The sequence below is a fragment of the Hemitrygon akajei genome, chromosome 14, assembly GCF_048418815.1.
Source record: "Hemitrygon akajei chromosome 14, sHemAka1.3, whole genome shotgun sequence".
Lineage (NCBI taxonomy): Eukaryota > Metazoa > Chordata > Chondrichthyes > Myliobatiformes > Dasyatidae > Hemitrygon > Hemitrygon akajei.
The window spans coordinates 2057351-2076941 of NC_133137.1; the positions used below are offsets into that span (position 1 = coordinate 2057351).

A 19591-nucleotide genomic window follows, 5' to 3' on the forward strand; every position below is an offset into this window, starting at 1 on the left:
GAAAATTCTGATCTCAAACCTCCGCTGCTTTGCGGCTATTCCCATTCATGGGGAAGGCTTCAGAAGTAAACCTGAAGGAAAAATCCAGAGCTGGAGTCTTGAATGCAGTCCTACATTGAGTTCAATGTTGACTGGCAATTCCTGCAACACTGCTGGTACCGGTCTCTGCCATTCATCAGATATACGAAGAGGAAGAGCTTGTTACATGGGCAGCAACTTACTCTCCATATCTTCCTGGCCAGGGTTGTGTATCTAGACAGCTAGGGCACAATATCCTAGTCAAATCTGATCGATGGAGGTGTTCATCTCACCTCACAATACTTGTATTCTTTTGGCAATCAGCTAATGCAACTCAAACAAATTCTAATTAGTTAATTATTCCAACCCTCAAAACTATGGTCTTCATTAGCAATTTTGATCATAATCAGCCAGGCTGCTTTTTACTGAAGTAATTTAAAATAAACTTTCCAGCTCAATACCATCAGTCAAGTTTTGTTACACTTACCACTGCAGGCATCAAAGTTCATGATCATCTGCCCAATTGTGGCAGATTAAAGTAAGCATTAAAATAGGTCAAGACAGTAAGTTTCCATGGTAGTTACATTTATATGGCAATGATCGCAGACCTGTCCACCTGCAACAGAATACTTACTTTCATTTTTAAAAATACTGTGTAGTTTCAATTTGAGGAAAGTATATAGCAGAATATGAAAGTGAAGCTGAAACTTAAATATTATTTTGTAAATAAAATAGATTTCAAAAATTATAAATATGAAAGAAAGTTCCATGCCTGTGATCGAACAAGTAGAGAATCTTCATTACCGATTTCATCATCGGTTTGACAAGCTATTGACACCAAGACTCTGGGAGATGCAGACAGAGATGGCAGAGGTTCAGCTTGTACAGCAGTGGTCTGTACCACAGGCAGAGAGGAGGATTGTGGATAGTGCCCAGTTAGCGAAGTGTATTCTAATGGGAGCACAGATGCAGGATGTGGTGTAGAAAGTACAGGAGTTTTTTCACTTTTATCTATTGAAATATTCCACTGAGGTGCAGATTGAGATCGTAGGCATTTGAAATATAATGGGGCAGAAGCAGTAGATGGGGAAGGCAACAGAGGTGAAGGTCGGGAAAGCTTTGGAAGCGAAGTTTCGGAAGGTGCAGGAAGAGGAGATTGGGAAGGTTTGGGGAGAGCAGGTTGGGAAGGTGCAGGAAGAGGAGGTGGAGAAGACATGGGAAGAGGAACATGGGGAGGTTTGGGGTGAGGACGTTGGGAAGGCTTAGGGTGAGAAGGTTGGAAAGTTGCAGGAAGAGGAGGTGGAGAAGGCACAGGGAGAGGAGGTAGGAAAGAGGCAGACAGAGGTGGAGGAGAAGGCACAGGCAGAGGTGGTGAAAGTGCAACTTTTAGTAGATCAGTCTTTTTTTGATCTTGGCATTCTTTCATTAGGGGAGATGCTGAAAGAGAACGGGGTGATGGAGTAGAACCCTTTGATGAAGGAGGTTCTGGAGTTATTATTATCTGGAGAGAAACATACAGCAGCTTTAGTTTCAAGAATCTGACACACAAGTGGCATTTTTATTTATGCAGACCATATTGCATCATGCTTTAAACTGCACTTAAATGTTGGGCAAACACTTTATGAAAAAAAAGTCAGAGTTCCACAATGTTCAGCGAAATGCAATGTGCATCCAGGAAAATCTTTAAAAGCTTACTGAAGTTGTTAAACTCAAGTTATAATGATGGCCTAAAGGCAATCAGTTCTTAAAAGAACCTTTAGTGGCTCTATTTGCTATCACAGGTTAGTTTTAACTTTCTAGTCAATGGCAAAGCCTTGGTACGTCATAGATTGACAGAAAGGAATTTAAAATCATATTATCACTATAGAAAACAATAAACACACAATTGCCAAGATTAAATAGCTCTAAACCACTTATAATCACATTGTGAACACTAACTGCAAATACTTAGGCTCACAAGAGAACTAATATCTCCACAATAACAGTAGAATTGAGATACATGCAAAATAGACAAAGATGCAAATAAACTGGACAAACCTTTAACCTAACAAAATTCTGCAGAGTGCCACAAGCCCCAAAAATCATGCACTGGAACTAACTGTGCACACTTGCAAAAACAGAAACTTAATTGTGTAAGAAAAATTATCTATAATAGCTCAAAGTGGTGTCAAACATCTGCAATTATCCTTAGCTGCTTTACACATATTTCTATGGATGGGTTCTTTATGGTTATCATGGCCAGAGGGATAGTGGGGATGAGCACCCACTACCTATTAAATGCGTCTAATGGAATTCATTTTAAGTAGCCTCTGATAACCAAGTCCAGCTCCTGGCCTTCACGTGTGGCTAAGCAAGCTACTAAGCCCAATGGAACTGCTTCTACTGACAGGAGCAAGGGCAAAGGTAGGTTACTGGTGTCTTAAAACCAGTCAGTCTGGGCAGATGGCTCATTAGCCATAGTTGGCAGCTCTTCTAGGAGAGAAACTCTGATCTCAAACTTACATGGCCTTGTGACTATACCCAATCACGGGGAAGGTTTCAGGAATAAACCCCAAGATGTTGAGTTCAATGCTGATTGGCAACTCCTGAAACACTGCTGGTGCCAAACCAGATTGGTCTGCCATTCCTTTCTGCGTGGAGAGGGGGAACCTGCTGCATGGGCAACAGCTTGCTTTCCATATTGTGCTACCCTAGCCTGCATACTGACTACACAATTAGGATGCCACATCCATGGTTGACCACAATCAAAAGAGGGCCTCTATGGATGGCCAAAATCACGCCACTGAATTGTAGCAACAGCTACCATCTGATTAAGTAGAAGATTCCCAATTTTCCGTCTTTCAAAAAGAAATAAACACACAATAACCATTATCTTAGCTTATTTGCAATGGGGTCATTCCAGTTCAAACTGAGGCACTATCAACTCAACCTAAAAGTCAGAATCACTCAAAAATTGTTAAACACTCATGCAGATGGGATTAGATAAAATTTTCCTTTCTTTTGCATCAAACCTTCATGCATTTTTTTGTACAACAGTTCATGCTTTTCCCCTAGCTACCTTCTCAACAACATGACTTCCTTCCTCATGTTTCCTGACAGGTTTTGAGGTGATGACTAACCCCTCTGTGAGCCAGTCATCTACCGGTTTACTCTTGGGTTCCTTTTTCTCAATTCCTAGCTTTCCATGTAGTTCTGCAATGAGTCTATCTTGTGTCACGTTTTTGTTAAATATGACAGGTCCAAACTTGCGCCGTGGTAGATCCTCACGGTACATCGGGTGCACATTCATTGAATACTTTGTCCTCTTAATAAGAGATTGCATCTGCACCACAGGAAAGATTGTAGAATGAAACACAAGTCTTGAAAGCAAGCATGAAAATTTCCACAGATACAACCTTCATACACAGTATTTCCACTCAACGCACTGGTTAACATGCAGTCTTTAAATTGGCATTTTATACTACATTATGCTGAACACTTATCACTAAAGAAAGCACCACATAGATTTTCTAGTAGCATTGTAGTATATATGGGCAGCTGTGAAGGCACTTCTCCTGCAAGGTTCAGGTAAAAAGGCTCCAATGGTGCCACTTTTCCATTTCTTTTGACATAATGACAATCCTTCTCATTAAATCCTGTAGAAGACCAGGATTTTGAGATTTCAACAGCATAATGGCTTGGATACAAATTCAAGAAATTAATTTTATGAGAGTACCCAATGGTATATGTAAGTGATCTCTGATGGGATGTCACTGAACCTTTTGAGGTCAGACCTCTATTATAATTCATCATATACTAGGTTTATGATTTGACTAGTATATGACAGACTATAATGCAAAAATTAAAATAGATTCAGTGTCTAGGACCTGTGTTATTAAATGGATTAGAAAGTATTGTAATCACTGTTCATCACACTGAGACTTCCACAAAAATTATTTAACAATACTGCCGTTAAAATGTCAGTATTGGTTGGGTCATAGACGTTGTTAGATGCATGGAGTTGTGCAACAGTATAAAATGTATTTATTGCTAATCTGACCATGCATAAGGGGTTCGTGCAGCAAAACTCTACAAAGCATTCCATATTCAAGCTCTCTGCCTGCCTGACGAGAAGCAGAAACCCGTTCCACTGGAGGTATTTGAACTGGAGGCAAATCAAACTTCTCTTTTTGCCTTTTCTCATTTGGATGAAGATACTCTGAACAGCCATTCACATTATTTTGTTCGACTGCCAATTCCCTGCCTTGTTTTTGGTGCTGCTGTGCCATCGGTTCTGCAGGTTTTTCATACATCTTGTTGGGACTAGATAATTCTGTTGAATTTTCTCCTTCAAATTTGGCTGCAAATTTCTGCTGATACAATAGTTTTCCATCTCTTGTCAGCTCCGAGGAGGAAAACTCTGTAGCAGAGGGACACTCTAATGGTTTCTCCACTGACATCACCGTAGAGTCAAGGATTTGTTGCTTTGTCTCTAGGTGGTCTTCTGGCATAGCCTCAGGATACAAGGACAGCAACTTTTCTAAGGCTTCATTCATCTCAGCAAAGTCTGCAATTAGGGATTTATCAACCTCTTGCTGACCACTGCCTGAGCTTAACGTGGATTTGGAGATATTTTTAGTAGTATTCGAAGAACAGGACAAAATTTCATTTTCTGTAGATTTTTTTTCACTTCCAGTTTTCTGCAGGTCCCCGAGTCTGGCTGTATATGGCTCAGGAGATTCCAAAATGGGCAGCATCACTGCTGGAGGAACATTTATGTCCAATTTTGTATTTACATCAACAGATGGATGCACCACCAGATGGTGAAGTGATGAAGTGGCATGGTTAGATAATGTATTTGCATATAGTTGTGATGTACTAGGCTCCTCATCTATGCGTAACAGCTCCAGGGGACTGGGTGTTCTTGATAGTGGAGAGGGCAAGGCTGTACCATTAGAAATAAACTGAGTATTGCTGGGCACAGATAAGAGCACACCAGATGTTGGTGGAGAAATGGGAGACTGGACAGGAGCCGAAACTAACAGTATATTTGGAGTAGATGTTTTCTGCTTTTCACCTGGTTCAAAACTTATTGGAGTTAGAGTACCAGCCTGAATTGGGAAAAGGAGTGCAACAAAGAATAGAAAAAAGAAAAAAAGTAACAAAGAATAAGATAAAATAAATAAAGATTTTAATTATTTACTTGTTTCATACACATTCCATTCATCCTGTTATTTAACATTCCTGCCTTGCCTCAACAACAAATTTCTCTCATGTTCATGCCCTACCATAGACTTCCCCAGCAACTCTTACACCATCCATTCCCCAGCACCTATCATCATCCCACTCACTCTCCCTCCAATATGCTAATGACATGTGCATAATCAATGTCTTGTGAGATTGCTATGTTCAGTTTCTCTATGGCTCACATCTCATGTTGTAATACATAACCCCAACATCACAAGTATATTTTTGCCATCTCATGCCCAAGTTTGCACTTCTTGACATACATATTCCATCACTCTGTTACTGCATTACTTGTATTCCCTTTTTTACATGCACAAATATGTTACTCTTATCTAAAAAGTTTGTGCAAAAAAGTATTACAGGGTGTTTCCAACAACACAAATACCTTTAATAGTTCAGAACTTATTCCATTTGATTTCAAGCCACATATATTAATCTCCAAATGCACTTGTGTAAAGATAGTAAAGAAAACACAATGGAATTTCTACTTTAAATTCTAATTACATAGTTAGCAATTGTCTGACACAGTCAGATCTAACACTTTCTTCAATAAGAGGAATGAAAAACATTGACTGTTTTCCAGAACTTGGACCTAGATAGTGCATCTTTCCTAGGTAAAGTTCTGCTTTAGTAAAGAACTACTCAAGGCTCAGTAAAAACTCACTTGAGATTTTCTCTAAAATAAAACTAACGTTTTCCTGAACATTTTTCTTCTGCTTTAACACATGTTGCTGACTACACTTTCCTAGGAGCTGCACAAAATCACACGGATCACTAATAAAGCAAATGCTTCAGGCTTGTGAATCCATTAATGGACTCAGAAGGAGCAGAAATCTGATTGTACTCACATTGCCATGGACCTTAAATTCAGAGAGAGATTCCATTAATTCATCAAGCTCACGAGTTGCAGAGGATGCAGACATGCGAGCTTGTTGGTTCGGAGTGCCACGCTGAGAGGCCGGTCCACCCACTGGAGATGCAGCTGTTGCAGGACTGAAAAGCAGACAAAACTGATCAGTGTTACCCAAGACTACAACAAAATTCAACACCTGCAATCAAGTTCAGAATTCTGAACTGAAGCAACTATTTGTGAACTGAAACAAAATTGGAGTGTTCTCATACAAGGTTGTAAGAACAGTGATAAATTCCAAATCACAATGGTGTGAGACATGCAAATACATTTGCTGCCCTGGTCCTTACTGGAAGAAATCATGGAGTTCTGGGCAGCTGTTACATTAACCAATAACATGTACCTATTCAATGTCATACATCTGATCTTTAAATATCTATTTCCCCAAGGTTTACTGGTGAATTTTGTTAATTGGGCACCCTATAGCTATATTGTGCTGACGACTGAGGGAATGAATGCTTTGTGGGGTGGAATAGATGCTAATCAAGTAAGTTGCTTTATAGAAACATAGAAAACCTACAGCACAATACAGGCCCTTCGGCCTACAAAGTTCTGTCGAACATGTCACTACCTTAGAAGTTACTAGATTACTAGGCTTACTTATAAGCCCTCTATTTTTCTAAGCTCCACGTACATATCCAAAAGTCTCTTAAAAGACCCTATCATATCCGCCTCCACCACCGTTGCCGGGAGCCCATTCCATGCACTCACCACTCTCTGAGTAAAAAACTTAACCCTGACATCTCCTCTGTACCTACTCCCCAGCACCTTAAACTTGTGTCTTTTTTTTTGCATAGGTTTTGCATCCTATCAATGTCCTGCTGTAACCTCTGACAGCCCTCCACACTATCCACAACACTTCCAACCTTTGTGTCATCAGCAAACTTACTAACCCATCCCTCCACTTCCTCATCCAGGTCATTTATAAAAATCACCAAAAGTAAGGGTCCCAGAACAGATCACTGAGGCACTCTACTGGTGACCAACCTCCATGCAGAAAATGATCTGTCTAAAACCACTCTTTGCTTTCAGTGGGCAAGCCAGTTCTGGATCCACAAAGCAATGCCCCCTTGGATCCCATGCCTCCTTACTTTCTTAATAAGCCTTGCATGGAGCACCTTATCAAATGCCTTGCTGAAATCCATATACACTACATCTACTGCTCTTCCTTCATCAATGTGTTTAGTCACATCCTCAAAAAATTCAATCAGGTTCGTAAGGCACAACCTGCCCTTGACAAAGTCATGCTGACTATTCCTTATCATAATATACCTCTCCAAATGTTCATAAATCCTGCCTCTCAGGATCTTCTCCATCAACTTACCAACCACTGAGGTAAGGCTCACTGGTCTATAATTTCCTGGGCTATCTCTACTCCCTTTCTTGAATAAAGGAACAACATCTGCAACCCTCCAAACCTCTCCCATCCCCATTGATGATGCAAAGATCATTGCCAGAGGCTCAGCAATCTCCTCCCTTGCTTCCCACAGTAGCCTGGTGTAGATCTCATCCAGTCCTGGCGACTTATCCAACTTGATGCTTTCCAAAAGATCCAGCACATCCTCTTTCTTAATATCTACATGCTCAAGCTTTTCAGTCAGCTGCAAGTCATCACTACAATCACCAAGATCCTTTTCCATAGTGAATACTGAAGTAAAGTATTCACTAAAGTACCTCTGCTATTTCCTCTGGTTCTATACACACTTTCCCACTGTCACACTTATCCTGAAATGTGTTCTGTTTCTGAAGGGTTGTTGGAGCTGCACTCATTCAGGCAAGTAGACAGTGTTCCAAACTCCTGTCACCTTTGAGATGGTTGATAGACGAGTGTCAGGAACAAAGCTAATTCCACAAAATTTCCAACCTCTGATCAACTCTTACGGAAACATTATTTACAATGGTGGGGGTTGAGTTCCTGAGAGAGATTTGCCCTACATTTTTGAACAGTGGGTCACAAGAGGTCAAATGACTGGTCCTGCTTCTATTTTCTTTGTTCCTTATTGAAATAGTTAGATCTACACCTTTGATGGCAAAGTTGGAAATAGTCATAAATAAGTGTTTAAGATGCCCTCTTCGGGAGATGGCCTTTGCCGAGCACAATCCATGCCATCTACATACATGGTATATTGGGTACTAAGTGAAAAAAACTGGACATGCTGGAAATCTGAAACAAAAACAGAAAACAGTGCAGGTACTCAAGAGAATTTTATCTTGGAGTTATAGGTTGGAAGGGATGGTGAAGACAATTTTGAAAAATTGGGACCTATGATGTATTTCAGAATAATAAGTCAAGCGAGAACCAGGCTGAATATAACAAGGCACTTCTTAAAAAATTTTCATGTTTGCACTTTATCCCATTGTAAAGCACTTTGAACTACATTGTTTGTAGTTAAGATAACAAAGATGGAGAAAGGAAACACAATAGATGTCATTTATATGAATTCCCAGGATTTGATAAAACTCCAATATAAATGCTTGCTATCAAAATAGAGGTTCTGAGATTTCAAGGGTCGAGAATAGATAGAAATAAAGATCCACCCTCTAGAAATGTGCCACTATATAAATGTGCCACAAAGCTATGCAGAGTCAAGTACTTGGATTTGATAACAAAGTTGCAAAAAAATGGTTTTGCTCACTGTGGTTTTAAGCTTTCAGACTTGGAGATGCCAGAAATGGCTGGGAATGAAAATGAAACAATTTCACTGCATCAATAAGTTTGGAACTATGAAGAATTTGAAGATATCAACAATCATCTTCAATGTTGAAAACATTGTATTAAGGCAGTCCATTATCTGCACTAGGTGTCTGTGCTAATTTTATTTACAGTTAATTAACAGAACATAGCAGCGTGTTGATTGCCTATCATATCTGACAATGACAGTGAAACTTGTGCAGTAGAGTTTTTAACACTGTTGCACTGGGACAGTTCCACACTCTCATCTTTGGAAGTTAGGTCCAGTGATATGAGTAGTCATCAGAAACTGGGGACTTCCTTGGTTGCAGTGGATAACCATGACTTCCTCTGTGCCTTCTTATGCCCTTTACTCTCCATGAAGTGTTTCAGAACAACCTTCTTGGCCGTTGGATCTCACTTTTGATCTCATTTCATTTTTATTTAATTGAGAGACAGTGAGGTATAGGCCCTCCCTCCCTTCGAGCCACGCTGCCCAGCAATCCCAGTTTAATCCTAGCCTAATCACAGGATAGTTTACCATGACCAATGAGCCTACTAACTGATATGTCTCTGGGCTATGGGAGGAAACCCATGCGGTTAAGGGAAGAATGTACAAACTCCTTATAGGCAGTGGTGGGAATTGAACCCAGATCACCTGTAAAGCATTGTGCTAACTACTACACTACCATTCTGCCCAATCTGCCAGAGCTAACTTTACATGATAGGACAAGTATGTCCCTATTTCACCAGTCAACGAGAGCCACCTGTTGCCCTCACCTGGTTTAGCCTGCCTATCAAAGTGGTATCCTGGGGTATGAATATTGTTACATACAGACAGCCACTTGGAGCCACAGGTGAGTGAGCCGCCCCAGAATGATCATGACAAGCCCCTTCACTGGAGGTGCTACCCCTCCCTGGCAGTGTACACTGAATGAATTCCTCCATCGATAACTATTAGGAACTAATACACAGTTTTATGATACTCTAGTAGTATGGTAGTATTCTAATCTGTTCTGTATTTAATTTAAGTACATAATTTGTTACCTGGTTAAATAGTAGTTGGCCTCTTTTTAATACCTTTTGAACTATTTCCATAAAGCTTCAGCTAATTGGGGGTAGCCGGTTAATTTGGCCAAAATGTACTAGTTCCGATGTGTCCCAATTAAACGGAGTCCACTGTACTAAGAAACTTTTATTGGATTAGTACCAGAGATGAGGGGCATCAGCAGCAAGGTTAAATGGGAGAAGCTGCTGTTGTTTTTCAAAGGCAGATTTGAAGAAAGTGAGAAGGATCATGACTTGATGAGGTAGAGTAAATAGAAGGAAGCTGCATTCATTAGCTTAGTTCAAGACCTGGGGGCATAAAATTTTAAACATTGGGTAAAAGATCACAGTGAGGATATGAAGAAAGATTCCTTAAAAAAATTGCAGGAAGTATTTGTGACATATTTGTATTTGAAGTATAGCCACTACCAGTAAGGGTGATAGAAACAAAATCAATCACTGCCTTCCCTTTCAGGAGGGAATTGGATAGTACTTCAGAAAGAATCCACAGAGTTATTGGGGAAATAACTGAAAGGGCTGCTCAAATAAAGCTGGCAATGGCTTATTTTGTCATATGGTGTCCTCCTGTGCCATAATAATTTCATGATCCAATGCTCATGGCATACAGAACCATACTGATGCCAGATTTTAAAAATAGGGCTTGCTGAAACTGTACACACATTGTCATCAAATTCCACCTATCTGAAATCGCATATGCAATCTTTTTTGTTGAAATTATTGTCCCAGAAGGAAAATTACAGAAAAGCAAGCAAAGATGTAGCTGAATTATTATTTTACAGTAGTTATTGTTATAAACATAGATTCCTCAATCTACTGCCAGGTAAGTGAGAAATTAAAATAACAACAGATGAACACCTTGGACTGGGAACTGAGCTCTCCAGTTCATCCAATAAGCTCTCCACACTCGGCCGTACATCCTCAATTCCTCGGCCCCCATTTCTCTTGGGCTTTTCTTTTGTTGGAGGAGGCACTTTCTTCCCCACTTGAGTTCCATTTTCTTGACCAGTGTATTGTGAACTACTGACAGGAGTAGAATGGGGGCTGCGGTTGGACTCATCTGAGGAAAAACATTCAAACAACAAAATCACAGCAAAAGCTCAAGGATAATTCAGAAGTTTCATCAATATTTACCAAAGCTCTATTAATTGAGACTCTATCATTTCCCTAGGACTTATTGCTCATTTCTAATGTAAAACAGGAACTTGCATTTAAACTGCACCACAGTTACTTCTTAAGGACATCCTACAGAACTTTGCAACATGTGGATTATTTCTGAACTATGTTATTGAAATGCAACAATCTATACTTCCAATAGACATTTAACAAGGTGCCATATAAGGGATTGATACACAAATTAAAAGATCATGGCAATGAAGGAAGCTTGTTAGTATAGACTAAATTTGCTTATAATAGAAAAAGCAAAACAGTTTGAATAAATTACAAACAGGAGAAAATCTGCAGATGCTGAAAATTCTAGCACAAAATGCTCGAGGAACTCAGCAGGCCAGGCAGCATCTATGGGAAAAAAAGTACAGTTGACATTTCAGGCCAAGACCCTTCAAGCAGGATTGGAGAAAAAAAGATGGGAGCAGATTTTAAGAGGGGGAAGGGAGAGAGAAAAACACAAGGTGATAGGTGAAACCAGGAGGGGGAAAAATGAAGTAAAGTGCTGGGAAGTTAACTGGTGAAAGACATGCAGGGCTGAAGAAGGGGCAGTCTGATAAGACAGGACAGAAGGCTATGGAAGAAAGAAAAGGGGGGGAGGAGCACCAGAGGGAGGCGATGAGCAGGCAAGGAGATGAGGTGAGACAGGGAAAACGGGATAGGGAAAGGGAATTGGGGGGGATGGGTGGCCCATTACCGGAAGTTCAAGAAATCAATGCTCATGCCATTAGGTTAGAGGCTACACCAGATGGAATATAAGGTGCTGTTCCTCCAACCTGTGTATGGCCTCATTGTGACAGGGGGCCATGGATCCAAGGCAGGACAGTGTACATGAACACAGAAAAGGCAAGTAAACAAAAACATATACTACACTGAAGCACAGATTTTTGGAAAGAACTGGATAAAAACAGCTTATAAGATAGACATTACTGCGTGTTACATTAAGTACTTGCCTGATGCAAAACTGCTAGGTGGATTGTGTTGCACCTCATTCAGTTCCAATAGGAGACGATCCAGTTCTGAGAGATTACTACCCAGTGAAGTGGTCATGACAACCGGTGATGGCTCTGAAGACTTTGTTTTATTGGGGAAGCTGCAGATGTAGCAGAATAGGAGCATACTGTAATCTAAAAGCTCAGTTAATTCAAAGTTCAAAGTAAACTTATTATTGATGTACAATAATTGATGTACATGTCACGATATACAAACCCGAGATTCATTTTCTTTCAGGCATTCTGAATAAATCCATATTAGAATAATAACCATAATAAAATCAATGAAAGACCGCACCAGCAGAGTGGACAACCAGTGTGGAAAAGTTCAGCCTCATGTGCACAACAAACCAACTGTACAAATACAAAAATAAAGTAATAATAATAAATAGCAACAAATATCAAGCATTTGAGATGAAGAGACCTTGAAAGAGTCCATAGGTTGTGGGAACATTTCAATGATGGGGCAAGTGAAGTTGAGTGAAGTTATCCCCTCTGGTTTAAAAGAGGTAATAATTCTTCCTGAACCTGGTGGTGTGAGTCCTGAGGCTCCTGTACCTTCTTCCTGACGGCAACAGCAAGAAGAGAGCATGACCCGGGTGGTGGGGGTCCTGATGATGGATGCTGCTTTCCTGTCACAATGCTTCCTGTGGGTGTGCTTAAAGGTGGGGAGGGCTTTACCCATGGTGGACTGGGCCACATCCACTATTTTTGAAGGATTTTCCATTCAAGGGCATTGGTGTTTCCATGCTAGCCAGTCAATATACTCTCCACTACACATCTATAAAAAAAATTATCTAAGTTTTAGATGTCACACCAAATCTTCGTAAACTCCCAAAGAAGTAGTGGCACTACCATGTTTTCTTTGTAATTATATTTACGTGCTGGGCCCAGGACAGGTCCTCTGAAATGATAACACCAAGGAATTTAAAGTTGCTGAACCTTTCCACCTCTGATCCTCTGATGAGAACTGGCTTATGGACCTCTGATTTCCTCCTCCTGAAGTTAGTAATCAGCTCCTTGGTCTTACTGACATCAAGAGGTTGTTGTTATGGCACCATTCAGCCAAATTTTCAATCTCACTCCTATATGCTGATTCGTCACCACCTTTGATTCAACCAACAACAGTGATACCATCAGCAAGCTTGAATATGAAACTGGAGTTGTGCTTAGCCACACAGTCATTAGTGTAAAGCAAGTGGAGCAGGGGCTAACCACACAGCCTTGTAGTGCACCTATGCTGATTGAGTCACACTGTGCACAGATGGATACCTCACTCACACATTAGCATTAACACCATTCAACAGTATCTACATCATTAGTTTACACAATAGGGAGTAACATCATAGTGATTGTAACATTATAATTTGTGCTTTAAGCAACATTATAATTTGTGCTTTAAACACAAATACATTTAAAAGTATATCATATTTACATCAGTCATACAACTTGCACAATCTTAAAATAAAAATAAAACAAGGTTACTGATGACATTTATAGGAGGGCACAAGTAGGGCTGAACATCCCAAAATCACAATACCATTTACTAACCTGCACCCTTTCACCATTAAACAGGCAATAATGAGTAACACTGATGTCTCTCATTTAAACACTCATGAGTTGATCTCGTGCTTTCCCAGCCTATATGACAAATAAACTCTTCTCGGGTTTCCAGCCAAGTACAGGTATCAATTTTAACAGATGTTTCAATGGCAAATTCTGCCATCTTCATCAGGGATGAAGCCTAGGCATGTCTGGAATTAAATTGTAAACAAGGTGGGACAGAGGAAACCTGATTAGATGAGAACTAACCAGTCAGGAAGGATAGATGACGGGGCTATATATACCACTAAACTAAACATGCCTAAGCATCATCTCTGATGAAGATGGCAGAGCTTCTCATTGAAAAGTCGATTAAAATTGATATTTGTACCCGGCTGGAAGCTCAAAAGATGTTTATTCACCCATGAGTTGAGCATCATTTTGCTGTATTTACTCCTTCCTTCCAATTTGCAGACTGTCCTATCCTTTTGCTGAGCCCATGGTCATCTCCCTGCATTTTCTTTCCTGGCAAATCTTTAATGTAACTGTCTTCAAAATGAAAAAATTTCAGCCATCCTATTCATTTTGCAGATCATTTGTCTCCTCACTGGCTTCTGCAGAGTACTTCAGGATTTTTTGAATTAATGTTGCCAAATAACTGGAAGTTATTGCCATATAGTTGCATTGCTGTGGAGGGACATTTAATAAGCTTATGTTATTTACTGATGGTGCTTATTTTTAACATTAGAAATAGAACTAGACAACAGTAGCAAAGTGGCATAAAAATATTTCCATTTATGAGTCTCTCAAAACTCTGACGGCTCGTCCATTATGTACTTAGCCTCATCTTAGGAGACATGTTATCTGAGAAAGGATCTGTTTCATATGTTACTATCACTCTATCTAAAAAGGCATCCTTTGTCTTGCTATTAATGCAACTTTTCTTTCCAAGAACTCCTAAATGAACAAATTCATTCTATTTCAACAAGCACTTCTTGTTCAAGAATTTTGATGTGCCTGGGGGGGACGTCACATGATGACGTAGGATCGAGACGTGGAAATCCAGCTCTCCCGTAAAAAATCAGTAAAATAATGTTTAAGTGAAGAAAAGTTAGTACCGTAGATTCCGGATTATAAGCCGCTACTTTTTTCCCACGCTTTGAACAGCTTTGAACACTGCGGCCTTTAATACGGTGCGGCTAATGCATGGTTTTTTTTCATGCTGCCAAAAACATTTTGCCTCGTAACAGTAGACCAATAAAATTGATGAGTAGTTCACAGAGGTCCAATGAAATTGTACGATAAATCAAGCGCACTTTCACAATTAAATTATTGTAAATCAGTCATTTGTACTCACCCTCATCAACATGGAAAACACTCGAAGAAAAGCATTGTGCTGCTTTTATGGCAGTTATTTAGTTTATAATATTTTCGCTTAGTAATTCATTTGTTAGTATTTTCTAGTTCAAGTTAGAAGTGTTTTAAGTATATTTGTTTTCTGTACTACATCCCGGGATGCTATGACGTCACATCCGGTTTCGCCGTGTCTTGTGGGGAAAATACCGGTTTGCGATAAACGGAAAGGAGGGGGCGAGCGCATTAGACCCGCGCGAGAACGCTGCAAACATATGATGCAGCTTTTAAGTTAAAGGCGATCAATAACTTTTCCTGGTAGGCTGCAGTATATATTTTTTTACCAGTCGTTAGGAGATATTGGAATGTTGTTCGTGCACTGTTCAGTAAAAAAGTATACGCAACGTAATTTGTGTGTTACCGATACGTATGTATATTTAAAAGTAGCCGTGTTACAGGCACGGTTCGAAAAAAAGCATTTACAATATGTATTTGTTTATGTTACCATACGGATTTAATTAAAAGTTAAAAAATCCTCACGTGTAATATCTTTCTGTGTAAATATCTCATATTACAACGTGGGACACCTGCGGCTTAAAATCCGGTGCGGCTTGTACAAGTACAAAATTGATTTTCTTTCTAAAATTAGAGCCTGCGGCTTTTAATCAGGTGCGCTCTGTAGTCCGGAATCTACGGTAAATACCTTTTAAAAATTACTTATAAGCTACTCAGGATTGTCTTAAGATATGTCTCCTAAACAGAAGCAGAAGAAAACTACTACTTTGAAGACAAGTTGGAAAAGAATCAAGGCCGGCAGCCATGAAAGAGCCTCGGGCTCAAGTGCATTTTACCTCCGGTGATACAGAACAGGAAACTGGGGCAACATCAACCGTTTCCAAAAAAAAAGAGCAACAGGAATTGCACATGCGTGAAGGAAGGGGCATGCGCAAACACGAGCAACCCAAACTACAAATCCCAGTTATGATCGGAACTGTAAGTGAAAGTGAATATGAGGTGGAATCAGATTCTCTGGATAAATCAGACGAAGATGAAGAGACAAACAAAGAAGAGCAACAGGAAGAGGTTGGAGGTGATATTGAAGACATAAAAAAATCTTTGGTGCAAATAATGCATGAATTAAAAGCATTAAAAGTAATAAAAATATTAAAAATATGAAGATTATGTTTGATAAATGATGAAAAGACAGGACAAAATGGACAAGAAAATTAAAAACTTGGAAGAAATAACAGGAGACACCATTGATAGAGTGAATAAAATGGAAGATAATATTTCTGCCTGGACATCAGAAAGAAAACGGTTGTTGGAAAAAGTGGATGTACTTGAAAATTTTAACAGACGAAATAATATTAAGATTGTTGGACTTAAAGAAGGTATAGAGGGAGAGGATTCAATAAATTTTTTTCAAAAATGAATTCCGGAAATTTTGGAAATGGAAGAAGGAACCCAGTTAATTAAAATTGAAAGGGCTCACAGAGCCTTAAGATCAAGACCTCAAGTTGATCAAAACCCACGGTCAATCTTGATAAAATGCTTAAGATATCAAGATAAAGAAAAGATCCTGAAGGCAGCCGCCCAACATGCCAGAAAGAGAAACGGGCCATTGATGATAGAAGGGAAAACAGTTCTTTTCTATCCTGATATAAGTTATGACCTTTTGAAGAGAAAGAAGGAACTTAACCTAGTGAAAAAAGTTTTATGGGAAAAGGGTTATAAATTTATATTGCGCCACCCGGCAACCCTGATAATTTTTTTGGATGATGAAAAAAGATCTTTTACTGATTATCGGGATGCGGAAGAATTTGCACAAGAACTCCCAAATATTCGCTAACCATAGCCAAAGATTTAAAAGTGAAACGGATTAAAGATGAAGACAGGGACAGTGAATGGAGTTGATGGATGTTTAAGGACAGAAGAATATTTAAATATATTCTTAATTATATTATACAGGGGGAGAAAGGTAAAAAGGTGAGAAATATTAATCGAGAGTAGTGATATTATTTTTTCTTCTTTTATATATACTTTTTTTATGTTACTGGGGAGTTGGGGGAACTTCTGATCGATTGCTATTGGATTCACGTGTGTAATCATGGCTATTGCCATGACCCGTACAATGGAGAGGGGTAATGTTGTGTTTTTTTTATTCACAACATTAGTAAGGGGGTATTTTGTTATTTTTTTCTTTATAATCTATTTTTCTTTAATCTTTCTTTCTTTGCCTGGACAATTGGGGGGGGGGGGGGGGAACACATAGCAACACGGAGAATTTTAAAAAGATTCCCCAAGGTACTACGAAAGTTGAAAAGTTAGGTATTACTATAGACTGGAGTAACTCTGTTAAAAATAATGACTAATTTACTGAATTTTTAAAGTTTTAATGTTAATGGGCTTAATGGACCGGTGAAAAGAAAAAGAAATTTAACATACATTAAGAAAATGAAAATAGATACAGCTTTTAGCTGCATTCCATTTGAAAAAATTACTTATAATTTAAGAGATAAATACAAAATATTTCTGAAAATTTGGCACCCTTATTTACAAAAGATAGGATTAAATTTATAGGTGCTCCGAAGATAAAATTATTAGTTATTTGGGGAAAGAAAGAAATATATATACTATAGCTATTATGAACTCCATGGAGCATATGGGGATCTTCCGATATCCAGGCATTCTTTCTTTTTTTTCCTCTTTCTACAGGGATATGTTTGGGGGGGTTAAGGGGAGGGGGGAAGGGTTGATAATTTTTTTTTCCTTCTGTAACCATTTGAAAATACAATAAAAAAATTTTATTAAAAAAAGGAATTTTGATGTGCTTCTGCATTTACAAAGAGTACTGTCTCAACAAAATACCACAACTTATGGCAGAGGATCATATACATTACCATCCTTCCATAATCATTATTCTGCCTGCCGTATGATTCATCTGAATTAGGTACCTATAATTATATTATTAGAGGAAATTGCTGGAGTAAAATCATGTCTACCACCCCACCTAAAAGATGAACTTGCTCTGTTGAGTACCTGTAAACATGATCTTCCTCAGCAGAACGCGGGACAGGAGGACTGACTGAATCTTGAGAAAAGGAGGAGCTGCTTTTCACATTTGTGGAGTAAGTCTGAGAATTAAATAAAGAACATCTAACATTCAGGCAAGTTAATGATGATCTTCAGATGCAGAATCTATACACTGAGACTAAAAACAAAACAGTCCCAAAACCATATGTCCTACAGTTTAGTGCAAGTGCATTAAAGAACTCTTGCACATACAGTAAAACTGAAATTCTAAGTTTTCTTTTATTCTTAAATTAACAAATTAGTTTAAGAGTGATTCACTAACTCAGACCAAGAACACAAAACTAATCTGAATGCTACCACTCATTCCAAGCACATTTTGCTGGGTAGTTGTTCATCAGAACTGCTACTGCTAAGGTGTGATTAAAATCATACCCAGAACATTTCACTCTGTCTGAACAGAATATTCCAGGGGCTTTAACACCAAAATAGTACAATAACAGAATAAAATAACCAGAATAACAGTAGTTGGATACTGTTCTACATCAATTCTGGGTTGAAGCCACTTTTAATTTTTCCAGGGGCTATTTGCAGATCAAAATGTTCTGAAATTCACGGGAAATAAATTAGATTCTATAGATTTTGGCCACAGAAATGTCTATCCAAATTCATTTCTTTTGAGACATATTGTAGTTAGGTTTTATGGCTCTGCAGCTGCAGTTATTGTGTCACCTGGGCACAGCAAATGGTGATTATTTTGTTCGTTCTTTTGTATGTGAAAGTTGTCAAATTTTCATCCATTAGAAGTGGAGGAAGACATGCACGGGGAGGGACAAACAGACCTCCTAAGGCTTGGGTGGTGTAAAGCGCAGTAGAGAAGCAGGGAATTATTAAATCTCTAGAGTACAAGACATAATTACTGTCAAGACAATTTAAATTTATGGCCTGGCTGCATGATATTCCAGACTGTACCTTAGGAGAACTGGCGATTCCAGTAGAAGGGGAAACCTCTTCTTGGTAACCCTGTAAAACCAAGGGAAGAAACTATTAATGATACTCTATATATTCATAGATTAATAGAACTTAATAGTACAATTCACAGTAGCGTAGTGGTTAGCGTGATGCTATTACAGCTCAAGGTGCTGGATTTTTCAGTTCAATTCCAACATCATCTGTATTGAGTCTGTATATCCTCCTCATGGAATGTGTGGGTTTTCTCCAGGTGCTCCGATCTCCTCCCGAAGTCCAAATATGTAACAGTTAGTAGGTTAATTGGTCATTATAAATTGTCCCGTAATTAGGCTGGGGTTAAATCGGAGGTTGCTGGGCGACGTGGCCTGGAGAGGCCTATTCTGTGCTGTACCTAAATAAACAAATAAATTGTAAACTATTTTAACTTCGCTGATGCCACAGCTGATTTATCAGCAGAAGTTATCAACTCCTTATGTCAGAATTTTTTGTTCTCATTTCATGTTTTAATAATTCATCAGAAGAAAGGCCAGTAAACTGTTCTTCTGTCATTGTCATAAAACCTTATGTTCCAATGCCAACAAGAAAAATAATCTTTTTTTTTCTGTATTTATCCTCAAAGGCTTTAATGGTGTTGAAAATTTATGT

At 38.9% G+C, this 19591-nt stretch overlaps 1 protein-coding gene across 5 annotated transcripts in view; it reads right to left on the reverse strand.

Annotated features, from left to right (window-relative positions):
* The window catches only part of LOC140738216 (paxillin-like), a 173800-nt gene that overhangs the window by 23155 nt on the left and 131054 nt on the right, over positions 1–19591 (reverse strand). For 3 of the 5 annotated variants that reach the window (XM_073065324.1, XM_073065326.1, XM_073065325.1), the window contains exons 3-10: positions 18947–18997; positions 17984–18078; positions 12011–12150; positions 10749–10950; positions 6093–6237; positions 4122–5108; positions 3077–3340; positions 791–1519 (exon numbers count right to left, since the gene is read on the reverse strand). In XM_073065324.1, the coding sequence (XP_072921425.1) occupies positions 791–1519; positions 3077–3340; positions 4122–5108; positions 6093–6237; positions 10749–10950; positions 12011–12150; positions 17984–18078; positions 18947–18997 (2613 nt within the window). The remainder of the gene's footprint in view (positions 1–790; positions 1520–3076; positions 3341–4121; positions 5109–6092; positions 6238–10748; positions 10951–12010; positions 12151–17983; positions 18079–18946; positions 18998–19591) is intronic. The other 2 variants (XM_073065327.1, XM_073065328.1) reach the window with 2 other exon arrangements.